Source organism: Chlamydotis macqueenii, chromosome 18 (assembly GCF_036417535.1).
Source record: "Chlamydotis macqueenii isolate bChlMac1 chromosome 18, bChlMac1.mat, whole genome shotgun sequence".
NCBI classification, from domain to species: Eukaryota; Metazoa; Chordata; class Aves; order Otidiformes; family Otididae; genus Chlamydotis; species Chlamydotis macqueenii.
This window is the reverse complement of record NC_141573.1, coordinates 11,456,320-11,472,879: the sequence shown is the minus strand read 5'-3', so window position 1 is coordinate 11,472,879 and position 16,560 is coordinate 11,456,320. Positions and strand designations below refer to the sequence as shown.

General features: G+C 42.0%; 1 protein-coding gene across 4 annotated transcripts in view; it reads right to left on the bottom strand.

Moving 5' to 3' along the window:
- Positions 1-16,560, bottom strand: part of OGFOD3 (2-oxoglutarate and iron dependent oxygenase domain containing 3) — a 50,455-nt gene that overhangs the window by 5,436 nt on the left and 28,459 nt on the right. For 3 of the 4 annotated variants that reach the window (XM_086762560.1, XM_086762564.1, XM_086762561.1), the window contains one exon: positions 10,905-11,028. The exons of the other annotated variant lie outside the window; for it this stretch is intronic. In XM_086762560.1, the coding sequence (XP_086618686.1) occupies positions 10,905-11,028 (124 nt within the window). The remainder of the gene's footprint in view (positions 1-10,904; positions 11,029-16,560) is intronic. 4 annotated transcript variants of the gene reach the window in all.

Genomic DNA, 16,560 nt, shown 5'->3' with positions numbered 1-16,560 from the left:
ACTACTGAATACAATTTTATAGAATCATAGAATGGATAGAGTTGGAAGGGACCTTCAAAGGTCATCTAGTCCAACCCCCCTGCAAGGAGCAGGGACATCCCCAACCGGATCAGGTTGCTCAGAGCCTCATCCAACCTGGCCTGGAACGTTTCCAGGAATGGGGCGTCCACCACCTCTCTGGGCAACCTGGGCCAGTGTTCTACCACCCTCATTGTAAAAATTTTCTTCCGAATTTCCAATCTAAATCTACCCCCCTCTATTTTAAAACCATCACCCCTCATCCTATCACACCAGGCCCTACTGAACAGCCTCTCCCCACCTTTCCTGCAGCCCCCTTTGGGCACTGGGAGCCGCTCTAAGGTCTCCCCAGAGCCTCCTCTTCTCCAGGCTGAACAGCCCCAGCTCTCCCAGCCTGGCCTCACAGCAGAGCTGCTCCAGCCCTCCCATCATCTGCGTGGCCTCCTCTGGACCCTCTCCAACTGGTCCATGTCCTTCTGATGTTGGGGGCTCCAGAGCTGGACACAGTACTCCAGGTGGGGTCTCACCAGAGCAGAGCAGAGGGGAGAATCCCCTCCCTTGACCTGCTGGCCACACTTCTCTTGATGCAGCCCAGGATGCGGTTGGCCTTCTGTGCCGCAAGGGCACATTGCGGGCTCACGTTGAGCTTCTCATCCACCAGCACCTCAAAGTCAGGGGAGAGTTTTAGATCTGCAAGTTACAAGGAACCGCTCTCACACATCTGCTGTCTGTCATCTCCTCCTCACCTATTGCATATGGGGGCACCTCCATTCCAGTCTTTATCCCAGGCACAAATCCAGGCTGGGCGGGGAATGGATTGAGAGCAGCCCTGAGGAGAAGGACTTGGGAGTGCTGGTGGAGGCTTTTAACACTTGGACATGCAGCCCCCATATGCAATAAAAATTACATTTTGTAGGCTCTTCTATCCATGCTCTTTCCTCTTTTCTGCCCACAAACACTTAAGATTTTGTTATAGCTGTTACCAAATGACTTCAAGATTTCCATCAGGCCGTCTACTAATGGGGAATGAGCTGTACTCCACCCTAGTTTCCACAGAATAGTGTAACAATGGACTGGAGGAAGTTCCTCCCACACAAATCATAGAATGTACTTATTCTCACCTTTCTTCTATTAGAAGAGCAAAAACCCCAAAGAATTGGAAAGACTTGTAGTAACCTCAAGACTTGCAGTAGCCTGTTTCTAAACAAGCAGCGTGCCTGCCTTTGATCTCTAAGTGACAACCATACCTGAATCTACAGCTTGTTCTCTCTTCTTTTCCATGTTTTCTCCACTTTCCAGCATTAAGTGCTAGAAAGTGTGTTTCAAAATGGAGTTTGGTCCAATAAAAGCTTAACTGGTGAGCTTGTGTTCCGTGCAGACTGCAGAAAGTGTTACTGTGATGCAGTCACTCCCTTTTCCAGTTCACAGATACACCTCGAGCTCTGCTTCTGTACCAACATTAGTCAAGAGTTTCATTCACAGGTGGAACTGCTTCTCACTCCCTTCTTTGTGGCCCTTAAGCATCCACACAAGTTTTAAAAACTTAAGAGTAAGCAAAGGATAAATTGTATTGGGGATGAAATAACTGATGTCCTGGAAAACTCAGGTGCAAACTCATTTAAATACGCCACTCTCTCACACTGACTTGGGACACGGAACCGCTAACAAGCTCAGCGCCACAGCATCCATCAAAACTGAGCCCGGTCTTTGGTGCCACTTACACAAGTCAAGCTCTTAAATGCTGTCAGGCAGAAAAAAGCTTGTGATGGGAAAACCACATCTTACAAGGAGCAGGACCTTCATCGCATTAGGGATAACCACTTATTCTCCTGATTTTTCAAGAATCAATTTTTGCACTGATCCACAGGAACCATTATTTATGAAGACATACAAGTGCCAGTCACAAGCTCCATTGCTATGAATTTTATGTGACCCTAATTTTGATGAAGCAACACTTATTTTCAAGGATAATACTTGACAAGCAGCCAAAGCAATTTCATTATACAGTGAAATATCCACATCCCATTTAATTGCTCAAACAAAACCGCTAGAGGAATATAAGTATAAACCATGAGCTTTTGCTTTTCCCTGCTTTTGCTTTCTCAGGTTATAATCACATTCCTAATTGCCCCTTAGCAATGAATTATTTTTAGATGTACTCAGAAAATATAACCACTGCAAGCAGCAGCATACAGGTGAGAAGAATTATGCATTCAGCTATGTATCACAGTAAAAACGTAAGTATTCCCGTGAGGCTGCTCTCAAGAGATTTTATCTGTGTTGAATTTTACCATTCAGTTGCACTTCCATAAACAAGCTGCCTACAAGTTGCTACCTAACCGCTGTGCTGTAAGGTAACATGGATTGGAAGAATAAACAAAAAAAACCCCACTTTTCAATGACAACTACGCCCTCAACACATAACTGACTTCAACCAAACCACTTAATCTCTCATTTGTTTCCTTGTCTCTCAAATGAAGCTAGCACTGACCTATTCTAACAGGGTTACTGTGAAAATTACTTAAACACCATTACAATACTTTGCAGTTAACACACATTCTATTTTACAAGTATTATAAAAAAAAAAATTCCTCTGTTGTTCTTATTCTGGCAAGAGAAAAAGTAGTAAGGCATGCCAGATTAAATTATAACAAGATGTAGATAATATATTAAAGGACTTTGAGAGCCATTCAAATATTAACATACCTCAAATGCTCATAAGAAAAAATACTACAAGATTATTATGCCTCTAATATTACAAATTAATTGCATGACTTGGGAGGTCATCTGGTCCAACTCCCTTTTTCAGATCAAGGCCAACTTCTACATTATATCCAGCTTCTGATTTCCGTCAGGTTGCCGGGGATCATACCATCAGCACACGCGAGTGCCCCATTCAGATGCTGACACTTCCCAGGTATGTCCCAGACGCACATGTTGTGCTACCTCCATGTCTTCTATGCTTGATTTTTGAGCAGGAACCTCCAGCGGTCCCTTACAACCTCAGTTATTCTGATTACACACGGAACAGGCCATTCACATCAATACCAGATTTGGCAATCACCTCCTGTTTGCGGTGTGTCTGTTTTGCCAGGCTCCCTGGGTCACGAGAACATCAAGGAGAAACCACAAGTTATGTCTTAGCTTGTCTCAACCAACACTCAATCGTGTAAGCAAGGGAATGATAACTGTCCCCTCCTCTCCTCCCTGGTCTGCTTAACCTGTGGCTGGACACCAGGGAAGGGCAGAGGCTCCCCTTGCCTGGTGCCAGTGACAGGGAAGGGACGCAAAGCAGGGCCGGGGGAATGTACGAGGTCTCGCCTCCATCCAGGGCCACAGTAGCTGGTTGGGGGCACTGGAAAGACTGAGCTGCTGCTTAGAAGGAAACGAAGCAACTCATCTGCCTGATTAAAAGGGAAGCAGGAACGGTTTATTTGGCATGACAGATCTATTCAACTTCATCTTACACGCTGACAGCTTTGACTGTTTGCTTAACATTTACCAGCTCTAAATGTTACTCGGGAAAGAGGGAAAAACTGCATCTCATCTGCTGAATGACACCAAGACAGAAGCTCTGCCAGGAAACTGCACAAACACAATTGTGTTCTTATCCTTCTCATTGTGTAGGATCAATTGCTAATTCATTCTCATGTAAAGTGTTCAAGAAAAGCCACTATTTAATTAGGCAAATAACCTGATAATAATATTTTCTGTAATCACACTAAAACTTACTTAACATATATACATATTCAATTAGTTATTTAAAAAATGTTGAATGGGGAGAGCTTTAAGTGCTTACTTAAATCCCACAAAAGTAACCTGGAATGACAGCATCTGCAAGTGCCCTGGATCCCGGCTGAAGAGAGGGCACAAGCTTCTCTAAACAATTTCACTACATATATGCCAGGCACAGAAGCACACAGAAACTTATGGCCTTAAAAAAAAAAATAAAAACAAAAACAAAACTCAGCCAACACCTGCAACAGGTATCTAACGAAGCCTAGTTACAAACTTGTCCCAAATTTATTTACTAGACAGAGAAATTACTTGCTGTTATAAATAAAATCACCAATTCGGATAGCGAAGTCTCCCACAGTTGGCTTATTATTTGTAGAAGTATTATTACTACTTTTTAAAGTACTCGCTTCTATTTTAAATTCAGAAGTACCTGGACTGAAAACTTCCAAATTACAGCTTTTAACCAAAATAAGTGAACATAATTGTTTCCTACTAAAAGTATCTGAGCATTTTTGGACATCAACAGAATCCCTGTCTGCTTGTCTCCATCAGCACAGTTGGCTGCTCAAAATAACAGGAGCTTCCGCTCTGTATCTTACGGCTGACGGTGCAATAACCTAGTGAAGTATTTAGAAGTGAAAGCTGCATAACTGTGCTCTCTCTGTAAGTAACAGCTACGGAGTCTCACCAAGACCCTTTGGCTCCATTTCTTCTCCTTCTCTTGGCTGTAGGAGAGAGGCATCACCTCTGCTCTGCGTTCCTGTTCTCCCCTTCAGGGCTCAACCTCGCCCGAGAGAGCTTGAGAGAGAAGCCTCTAAGAACAAAGAGTTGCGATTTCAGTCACATTAAATACCTCCAAATCATCTCTTTTACTCTTCCTGACATTGCTAAACATGGCATGTTTATTAGAGCTGTGGTGAAATCACATGGATGCCCAAGTTGTAGGTTTTGGACTTCCAACAGGAACAGAAATTCATCCTTACATTTAGTAAATCACTACAGCCTAAACACAAGGGTAACTTCTGCTGCTCATTTCTTATTCAAAAAGTGGCCTTTAAACAAAAAGACTTCATGATAACACCGATGGTGCATGACATTAGCACTCACAGCTTAGGAAACAAGAAATGAAACATCATGACTGCACCGCAGTGAGACACAGCAGAACCTGCAGTTAATTTGCTATTTTGTTTTACTTCATCTGTTACATTACCTGAATTCTGCCAGGTAACTGGTTGAAGTTGATTTTCCTCTGCTCCCTCTTTATGCCTTCTGCTTTCCTGCGTATTTGTTATCAAATCAAATTAATGAAATACTGGCCTGCACATGCATCACATTAAAAAAAAAAAAAAAAAAGGCCTGTGCAGCAAGCAATGAAAAGCACATAAGGTGCATGCTGCATGTGTCTATTTATAACTACATATTTTATACCAGGAATAAAAAGCCTCCCAGGTACCTGTTGCATTATGGGCCAAATTAAAATATTATTTCATTTAATGCCATCATAAACCTTTCACCAAGCACCACTGGAATGCAAAACCAGAGTCTGGAAGATAGTTACCCTTCCATGGGAAACAAAATAGAAAGCAAAAGAAAAACTTTGGAGTTCTACAAAGAAACGAGGAGCTATTCAGCTGTTTTCTACATGTTCTTGTCACAACTGCACCAGTTGTGACTCCTCCTTTTTCTACCCCCTGTGATCACCTTACCAGTCCCAGGTGCAGTCTGCGGTTAGTATTGCAAACCAGTTCGAGCCACTGTCCTACAGCCCATGAGCTTTGCATAGCTGGTTATTACTGCAGCTGCTAATGCTGGCTCGTTGTGGTTTATTGTAAAAGACAATAATTTATTCTCCTCTGCAACTGACAGCTACTTCTGTGGATTTTTTAAAAAATCATTCTCAATTTTCAGTTGTTACTGATTTAACATCAAGACGTGATCCAGTTTTACTGACTGGAGCAAAACTAAAACTAGGAATGCTAGAAGATTATAATGATCTAGACTGAATCGGGATGATGCAGATTGGATGCAAAGATCAGACTACTAACACCCAGTGACAAGAAAGAAAAAAAAAAAAAAATCACTATTTCATGATACAAGATGGATTACTAAACGTATGCTTTAAGCACGAGGTGTGAAAACTGTGCTTAAATGTTATTGTGGAACTTGTGAATCCAAAAATCTTGCTTTCCACATCATCGCACTTTCTGTCGCTATGCTGCATTCCCTCAGCCTTTAGCAGTGAAATCCAAACTGATTTTTTAAAGAGCACAATAAAATATATGACAAATTCCCACCACTTAACTTGGAGTACTGCACTTATTCTCATGATGAGCAGTTGACGTCATCTACCTGGACTTGTGTAAAGCATTTGACACTGTCCCGCACAACATCCTTCTCTCCAAACTGGAGAGACGTGGATTTGACAGATGGACCACTCGGTGGATAAGGAATTGGCTGGGTGGCCGCACTCAAAGAGTTGTGGTCAATGGCTTCACATCCACGTGGAGAGCAGCGATGAGTGGCGTTCCTCAGGGGTCGGTACTGGGACCAGCCCTGTTTAACATCTTTGTCAGAAACACGGACAGTGGGATGGAGTGCACCCTCAGCAAGTTCACCGATGAGACCAACTGTGTGGTGCGGTCGATATGCTGGAGGTGAGGGATGCCTAGGAGGACAGGCTGAGAGAGCTGGGGCTGTTCAGCCTGCAGAAGAGGAGGCTCCGGGGAAACCTTAGAGAGGCCTCCCAGTGCCTAAAGGGGGCTGCAGGAAAGATGGGGAGAGACTCTTCAGCAGGGCCTGGTGTGACAGGACGAGGGGTCATGGTTTTAAACTAGAAGGAGGTGGATTCAGACTGGATATTAAGAAAATTTTTTTTACACTGAGGGTGGTGGAACTCTGGCCCAGGTTGCCCAGAGAGGCGGTGGATGCCCCATCCCTGGAAACGTCCCAGGCCAGGTTGGCCGGGGCTCTGAGCAACCTGATCTGGTTGGAGATGTCCCTGCTCCTGGCAGGGGGGTTGGACTGGGTGGGCTTTAATGGTCCCTTCCCACCCAAAGCATCCTGTGATTGTATGATCACAGGATCTGACAATCATGTGATATCTAACCACTGCTATAAAGCTGCACTTATCTCACTAAACATACAGACAGACACCCTGAAGTCCATCCCTGCACTCCGAGAAAGCTACGTAGCATTCTTAAATGTAAGCTTTTCCTTACCTAGGTGGAAAAACTAATGACTCAGGCTTTGAGCACACACTTTTTTCGCTTCTAAGAATAATCCAACTTCACAAGTTCTCAAACAGTGCATACCTTCATCTCAAGTATTGTGGCACTGGCAGAAACATACACTTGTGGCAGCTATGAAAATACGCTACGGTTGATACACAGGGGAGAGTTACATTTCACTGTTCAATGCACAGAATTCATTTTGTACCATAGATCATTTTCTTCAAACAAACACACAGAAGAAGTGATTGTAACCTTTCCTTCTACCCTCATATAATAAACAACTTACATGAAGAACAAACTCCCTTGTGAGTTGAAAATAAGCACAGCAAAGCTGATCTTAAAACCAAGAAATGTACACGCAGATAAGGAACACGCAACTGGTGCTGAGGCTGCGTTCCAGCTGCAGAGTTTCTTTTACACTTTATCATGAAGTGAAGTCTGTGACCTGTCTAATATTGCCAGTTCTCAGATTCATACAAGAGTCTCCAAAATTATGAAATTTTAAATATGGTTTACACTGACACATTTAGTAGCAGCAGGAAGTTTACTGTTTTATCACTGGAAAAGGAATGCCTTGATGTCTGCCATTTATTTTTAATCCTCTTAGTAATCTTCAATAGATCCAAAGTAGGTCTCAGGCCACTAAAGGAAAGTTAATGTTGAAAGCACCATTGGTTTCATTTTGAAGGAACTCTTTCTAAACGTTGCTCTATTTCTTTTAGTCTCTTCAACAGAGCTATCTCTGGTGCAAAGGATAGAAAAAAATGCCAACATATGAGTTTTGGAAATAGAATTAGCACAGACACTTAGAAGTAACAGATACTACTGTAGAACTGTTTCTTTGTCCAAAAAATGTTTTCTTTTCAAAGCAGTATTTCATTTGGCACTAAGAATTCTCTTACTCGTGGTACAGTGAGTTTCTTGCAGCAGAGAGAGGTCCTGACTTAAGTCAAGAGACATTATATATACTTCTGAAGCCCATCAGGGCACGAGAAAGATGTGTTCCTTAATGCCACATTTGGTTTTGAATTAGCCAGAGTCTGTACATGGGAACTGGCAGCATCAGCGGTGACTTGTTCATGTTCGGTAAAAAGAAAAAAAAAATCTCAAGAGCCTCTAGGTTAATAAATTATAATTCCTTCTTAAAGCTGGAGGTGTTTGTTAATAATTGAACTAGGCAATGTTACAGATCATGCTACAAATTATATTGAGAGTCTTTCACTCAAATAAGCAAGAATCAGGGCTTACAGACTTCTTACACACTCCAGAAATGATGGATACTTGGAGACCTGGTAAGTTTTTTAAATTAGGCTCTGCTTCCAACAAAATCGTTCTCCTTGTCCCTAAATGTCTGCCTTAGACTGATCCTTAAACACCAAGGGCTGCGAAAACATCTGAAGCAACAGTGGGACCTCCCCTGGCAGCACTCCCACAGGAAAGCCCACAGTGTTTTAGTTTTAATTGTCTTTTTTGTACTTCAAATTACTGCTTTCCTGCTCTGCTGCATCAGTAACAATGCCTTTCTGTTCCCTGCTGTAAAGCCTGACTTTTTTTAAACTGAGGGTGGTGGAACCCTGGCCCAGGTTGCCCAGGGAGCTGGTGGATGCCCCATCCCTGGAAACATCCCAGGCCAGGTTGGCCGGGGCTGTGAGCAACCTGATCTGGTTGGAGATGTCCCTGCTCCTGGCAGGGGGTTGGACTGGGTGGGCTTTAATGGTCCCTTCCCACCCAAACCACTCTGTGAGTCTATGATTCTGTTGCTCACAGAAAAAGGAATGGGCCCATTTTACCACCACAGTACCACGTTCCCAAAAACACAGACTAACTTTGAGACAACAAGAAGTGCCAGGTTTTGGAATTGAAATGGCATGAGCAGTACTACAAAGGTAAATTCACTGTGAAGCACTAAACCTGAACCAGCAATTGAGAGTCATCTCTAAAAAAGCCTGGATCTCCTAAATGAGAAGCATAAAAGCTTATCAACACATGGTTTCAAAAGTTGGGTTGGAGTGACAAGCATAAAGGATCAAAAGGAGCATGAAACAAACCAAAAAAACCACAAAGAGGGAAGGAGAGAAAAAAAAATACCACAAAGGAATGTTCTGAACATGAAAAATACATCAGCTTGTACCAGCAACAGAAAACACCCTGGGGTTATTCCCTCGTTTGCATTCTCTCACAATCCACATTTTATCAGCAAGAGGAAAACTTAAGTGCAGCTTCCTTCACATAGTGCTTCACCTCTAAAGCTTTTCTCCTTTGCTCCCAGGTTGGTAGTAGTTTAGATTGCACCATAGGTTGTGACACAGCCACAGTCAGAGGAGTGTGTTAGAAAGGTGTAACTGGCATTCAACCTAATTTTCTGTTATGAGCATGTAACACATTCAGTCTTTCAAAATAGGCCATTCCCTACAAGCTTTGCATTCTTCTGGTTTAAAAGGTGTGTTTAACCAGTTCTGTGGCACACACACTGTCAATGCAACAACATGTGAAAGGGAATAGCCAAAACCAGGTCCTATTAATAAAAAAAATAAAATAAAGAAAAAAAATTCTATCTGTACTTCCTCCGCTTCCCCTTCCTGCCCAAAACCAACATTGCAGCAGAGCCTGAAAATTAACCGGATGGGGCTGAATGGAAGCAATTTCACAGTTGCAGACTTTTTGAAATTAAGTCAGGGGCACACTGCATACAGCGACCGGACTGAGCACCCCTGTACTGTGCAAGGAGACAGCTGTCCTCCCAGCCACCTAGAATGCAACTATGATTCCTACAGCTACAAAAACATGTTAATCTTAGAATTGCATCTGGAAATGAAATAGTTTAGTGCATTCCCTTTCAAAGTACTGGTGGCAGCATTTTGCTAAAGATTATACTTTCAGTTTAGGGTTTATTTCCAACCATGAAAGCCAAAATAATCAAACATACAATTCTCAATACCAAATCCAGAATGCAGATAAACTCAGAATTTATCTAAGCCAGCATTACTGCTGCTGAGTGGATCGCTCTGATCCATAAGTCAAAAAACCCCACACCCATCCCCATTTGCAGGCAGCAGTAGTCAGAAGTCAGTTCTGCTTGGTGTAATGCCTGTCAGCGGCCAATGACTGAGGCTGTCTTTATATAAGTAAATTTCCATCTTTCCTCTCTTGAAAAAAAGACAGAACACAGCAGGAATATAAAGTTGTCCTTGATTTTTTTTTTTTCTGCAAAACTGTGACTAGTCTTGCATTATGAAAGGTTACACTGCTGTAAGCTCAGCACTCACCTGCCAGACAGATGAGTTGAGGCTGAGCTCTTTCTTCCTACACATACTGCCCTAAAGTAATACTAGTTTCAAATTATTCAACTTTGAAAAATCTTAAACCAGCCTTAAAGCATTTTTTTTTTTTTTAAGGTATAACTGACAGCCAGAATGCTCATCCCTGTCAGAAAGCAGGTATGGACTTATAACTACCTTACCATGGTTCATCACGTTAAGGCAGGTTAGCAGAGGTGTGGCAATCAATCATCTTCACACTCAGCCCACAGCAATTACAAAGTGTTAAGCCCCACCTTGAAGAGCAAAGGAATTTCAGGCCAGATGTTCCAAAATAAATTGCTTTATTTTGGATTTGTTGTAGTCACAGGTATCTTTGCTCTGGACGCATAGTGACCTGCTAAGCTCTCCTAACTGGATTGCAGTTCTAAACTCCACAGCTTTCAAGGACGTCAATTCGTGTGGCTTAACTCCAGATATGTTAAACTGTGGCCACATTTTAACCTTTTTAATCTTTACTTTTAATCAATCTGAAGACAAAAATGCTACATTATTCTACAGTTACTGGTGGCACAAAACAAAGCCCACTACATACACCACCCACCCAGTTAATACATAGCACAATTTCACCTGCCTCAGCACAGCAAACCAAGACCCTTACCTGCTCGGGGCTCTACTGTCTTGTTGGAACCTGCATCCATAAACACGAACCGTCCACCACCAAAATCTTCAGCGTAGTCAGAGAGATAGAGCAGCGAGGTATAGTCAAAAGAGCCGTAAGTTACCTAGGAGTAAAGCAACGGTACCAAACATTACCAAGTTCTACACTCATCTCTGCAGAGCACAAGTAATTAAGCAGGTGGATCTAATGGGTTTTCCTAAATTTCCAGTTTTCATGTATTTGATGAAGGAGTCTCTGAAAGTTGAGAACATTTTTTTATGGAAGTGAAATACATTTGTTAGTCTATTCTACTATGTTTATACACACACTACATGTAAGACTAGCATGTTATGTTTATTACTTCTATTAATTAGTTTCCATAATTAAAGCAGCACTCATTGATTTCTGCCATCCAAAGTCTACTAAACAGCTAGCTAAACAACTACTGAACAACATCGTGTCAGAAGTTAGACCTTTGCACTGTATCAAAAAACACAGAAGGGCTCAGATCTACTTATGCTATTTCAAGATAAAACTTCACTAAGGTTAATAGTAAAAACAACCAAAGAAGTCTTTGACTAATTAATTCCACCCATTATCTAATCACAGTTATAGGTTTCCAGAAACCTCACCTTTTACTCTTCCACCAGCTATCACGTAGGAGGTTTATCTTTTTATCATAACAGTAAATCAGACCTTCCACATAAACACACATTTGTTGGAGGAAGTTCTACTCATTTCCATACAGGTTTTGTTTAAAAACATTTAAATGTGATTTTCAAAGTTCCTGCTTGCTCTCAGCCTACCAAACACCTCATTTTTAAGTACCATAAGGTGATTTTCCTTCCTTTTAAGGTATTATTTTCGCTCAATATATAAGTTGAAGATGGAGAAAATAAATACTATATGTTAATGCTCAGAGTGAAGCTACCCAAATATTTGACACTGAGTTTAGCTGGATTCTGAAAAATTTCCTTTTCATATCTACATGTCACCAACAGTTAAAAATATACTTAAAATCAATGGCTGTATTCTCCAATTTCTTTCTATCACCACTCAATCAAGTTCTGCATCACACTGTCAAGCAGTGAAATGCACAGCACTACATAAATACACAGCCTTTGCAGGGTGTTTTGACTGACCTGGTGACTGTTAGAGGTAGGTGCTACTTCCAAACTTACAAGTCTGCTAAATATTTTCAATTCTGTTTTAAGTTACACTCATTAGTGCCAGTTAGATTTTGGCTCAGCAGCAGTTGTACATGTTATTCTGTAAGGGCACTGACTAACGAGAACACAGCAGCAGATGGAATAGGAAGACATTTTCATTCTCACCCGTTTTATTATTTTGACCATAAGGGCCTAAAGGAAAAAAGCCAAATTCAGCGATATGCTGCACTACACAGTCCAAATCACGAGAACGAGAGAAGTGTTTTGGTGATCCCCTTCTCCCCATATTTACCCAAACCTTAGCAGCAATACAAGGCAATAAGTGGGAATTAACGAGCACGTGGCACTGCAGCACCTCAAAACAGCCATTCTACAGCCCTCCCCATGCCATCAGCTTTGCAAAGCTATTTTCACCTTCATTGATTTGCAGATAAAACTTCCACTTTAAGGAAGTCTTCCAGCCAGTGAAGGCATTAGCATAGTGAAGAAGTTCATTCAACTCGTATTTGCAAGTCTAATGCATTAAAAGTGTTTTTAGGAACTTCTCAGTGGTGCAATCTCTGCTCCATCAGCGCACTCTTCATCCTCTCCAAGGTGGCTTCACCAAGTTGGAACTCTTAAGAGCTGACTACAAAACCATTAGCCTACCCAAACACATCTGATTTCTAGAGATGACTAATCTGAGGAAACTGGTATGAACTGGAAAATGGCTTTTCTGTTCCTGTTCATTATTAACAAGGCAGCCAGGCCTGAGAAATGCAACACTATGGAAAGAAGGCACTAAATTATACTCAGTTATTTAAAATGCCAGAAGTCTCCCATGTATATCAAATATATTTATTACCCTGGTAATACATTTCCAATTCCAGAAAGGTTAATAACTGAGCCACAAGTTCAAACTGCATGAGAAAAGCTGCCATTAAAACCATGCAGGTAAGTCATGCAGGCACACAGCAGCAAATCCCATTTCTGTAGCTCCTTACGAATCATTCAATAGAAAAGATACGGGCATTTCCATTCAGCTTCATACTCCACACAGCGTGGTCTTTTTGAGTGGCCTTTACCCAAACAAGTCAGACACAGCTAATACTTAATGGGAGATGCTCATAATGACATTTATATGATACTTCTTTAAAGGCTGTTATTATGAAGTTCAACCAGGCCAAGTGCAAGGTCCTGCACGTGGGTTGGGGCAATCCCAGGCACAAATCCAGGCTGGGCAGGGAATGGATGGAGAGCAGCCCTGAGGAGAGGCATTGAGGGTACTGGTGGATGAGAAGCTTAACACGAGCCAGCAATGTGCCCTTGCAGCCCAGAAGGCCAACGGCATCCTGGGCTGCATCACAAGAAGCGTGGCAGCAGGTTGAGGGAGGGGATTCTCCCCCTCTACTCTGCTGTCATGAGACCCTACCTGCAGTACTGCATCCAGCTCGGGAGCCCCCAACATAAGGAACATGGACCAGTTGGAGAGGGTCCAGAAGAGGCCATGAAGATGATCAGAGGGCTGGAGCACCTCTCCTGTAAGGCCAGGCTGAGAGATCTGGGGCTGGAGAAGAGGAGGCTCCAGGGAGACCTTAGAGCGGCCTCCCAGTGCCTAAAGGGGGCTGCAGGAAAGGTGGGGAGAGACTGTTCAGTAGGGCCTGTTGTGATAGGATGAGGGGTAATGGTTTTAAAATAGAGGGAGGTAGATTTAGATTAGATATTAGGAAAAAAAATTTTTGCAATGAGGGTGGTAGAACACTGGAATAGGTTGCCCAGAGAGGTGGTGGATGCCCCATCCCTGGAAACATTCAAGGCCAGGTTGGCCGGGGCTCTGAGCAACCTGATCTGGTTGGAGATGTCCCTGCTCCTGGCAGGGGGGTTGGACTAAATGACCTTTGAAGGTCCCTTCCAACCCAAACCATTGTGATTCTATGATTATAAATACAACTAGTTGTCAGAGTTAGCCAGCCATACTCTGCAGCATGGCACCCTTGGGTTTGACGGACATGTGTTTACATGCAGCTACACAACTGCAGGGACATTCAACAGCCCTGCAGGTAGTAAGGAAGATACACAGGACAGCATCCTCTGCCTTCCTTTGCAGAAGAAAATAGCAACATGTAGTCACTTTCCAATCAGCACAGGTCTAGCACAATACTTTGCAGGAATACGAGTCAAACCTGCTCTTTTCCTACAAGCCTCTACTTATCGCTTTGTGCGGATAATCACAAAAATGGCCCTGATATCTAGAACACTGGAAGTAGCTATTAGCAGCATCTATTTAGTAGACAATATAAGACAGCAAATAGCATGTCTCTGAATTACAAGGGGTTGAAGGTGAGCTGAGGTAACAAATTTGAGCAGAAACAAGAATAAACTTCCTCAGATTTCAAAGACTATCCTGTCCTAAGGCAGAAGTAAGATCTTCTGATGTATTCCATTAAATACCTAGAACATAAGGGGAAGAAAAAGAAGAGTGAGAAGTCTGCTAGAACCAAAAGCAGCTGCTACCAGTGACAGCCTCCACAGCCAGCAGAGAGAGGGCTGCTAGAAGGGTTAGCAAGATGGAGAGCACATCACAGGTAAGGAGACTTGAAGGTTTGGCTTGTTCAGCTTCGAGAAAAAGGCTAAAAATGGAAATGACGATTGCTACCTATAAATACATGGGGATGGGAGGAGGTGGAAAAACATAGCTATAAGCTGATCATGAACAAATTTAGGTTAAAAAAATATCAAGAAAATTTGCACTGAAGTCCTGAAATAGCTCCAATAGAAAAAATTCAAGGAAAACAAACCAAAACTGATCTTATGGCAGCGCCTGACAATTCTGTGAAGGATGATGGGATCCTTGCCCAGTCAGGGGACTGCAGAAATCTTCAAGTCCCACATCACTTCTATTAGAGAACCGAAGACTATTTTGCTGTCAGAGTTGAGCGTGCAACAGCAATTCCATTATAAATCAGACATTTGCCGTTTGAAAGGCTCAGCTCCAAACAAGTTCTGTCCAAGATGAAACTCTACATCTTAAGCCAACACTCCTTTTATTTGATTTAGCTGCTTATAAATTCAACAAGATGAAACGGGTCATTTGGGTGATTTCAGGGTTTCCATTCCTGTGTAACCAAAATACAAATAAATTCTAGGAAAAAAAACAAAGCCTCATACAGACACAATAGATCTGTGCTACTCCGTTACACAGTTAAAGTCTTCCAAACTAAGGATATTCAGACTGAGAAACACAATTGCAACAGACTCAGCAATATAGGGAAAAATTTAAGAGGGGTACTCATGTGCTCCAAGCCTACATCTTTGAACCAACAATGTCAGACTGAAGAAGAAAAAAACAAATTAAAAAACCAACAGTGTCAGAAGAAAGGAAAAAAAAGGAAAAAAAAAAGTGTCAGATTCGTTTTTCAGGGGCTTGATTTTACCTTTCTTTTGGAAAGAGGCAGGGAAAAAGAATCCTAAAGTCTTCTAGGAGCAACCTTCACCATTTAATTATTATGCAGTAATATACAGAGTGATTTGTTGCATTCCAGGGCAAAGCATAAATAATGATACAACACAAAAGCATCCAACAGATAGGCAAAATTTTTAGCATGCTGAGTTTTCCTGATCTTTCTGCAACTCCCTAGTATTCACACTTATTTTGGAGGCCACATAAGAATACTACTGGTCTTACCTGAGAAGCATTTTCCACCTCAGAGCAAGAGCAATGTATTTTTTTTCCTTGCTTTCAACTGCAGTCTGGAAGTGGTCAGTGAAACTTAGCTTGTTGGGAGAAATGAAAATACAAGGCAGGCTGACTGCACTGAAGAGAACCTGTGATGCTACACAACTTGCCTATCCTACTGAGCCTTCTCAGAAATTTTTTCTGACCTACTGACGTATTTGAATTCAGACTCCTGCATAACCCGATCAGCTATAAATACTTATTTTTACCTTTTTCTAAGCATGTAACAATATAGCTACAGATCTGCATAATGTACACCTATAGTAAGCTAAGATTATATGCAGACATATATTCTACAAACACCGTAACATTTTCTCTAAGCCATAGTCTGGCAAACATGTACGTGAACGCTACAGCCACAGACAGCTCTGTTCCAACTGCACTTAAGGGGAAAATAATACCAGACCTTTCAACACACAAAAGTTAGAAAGGAGAGAGGAATTAGAGGCTTGTTTGTGCAGCAAGTAAAGGATTCAGATTCATCCTTTGATGCTGGTTCAAGTGAAAGATGTACCAGAAGCAAAGGCAGCCAGTGTCCAGTAGCAATGACACATCATGGTGTAATTTGGATTTTTATGACCGATGTGAAGTGAACAGGATCAAGGATGTATCTCTATCAGACCTTATTTAAGGCATCATTAGCTTGGTTCAAACTCTGAATTTTCATCCAGGCAGTGCAAACTGCTATCACTTAAACCATAGAAGTAACTATGATCTGAAGTCCTTTATCCTAGAGAAGGGATGAACCACTGAGCTGGGGCAGTTTCCACAA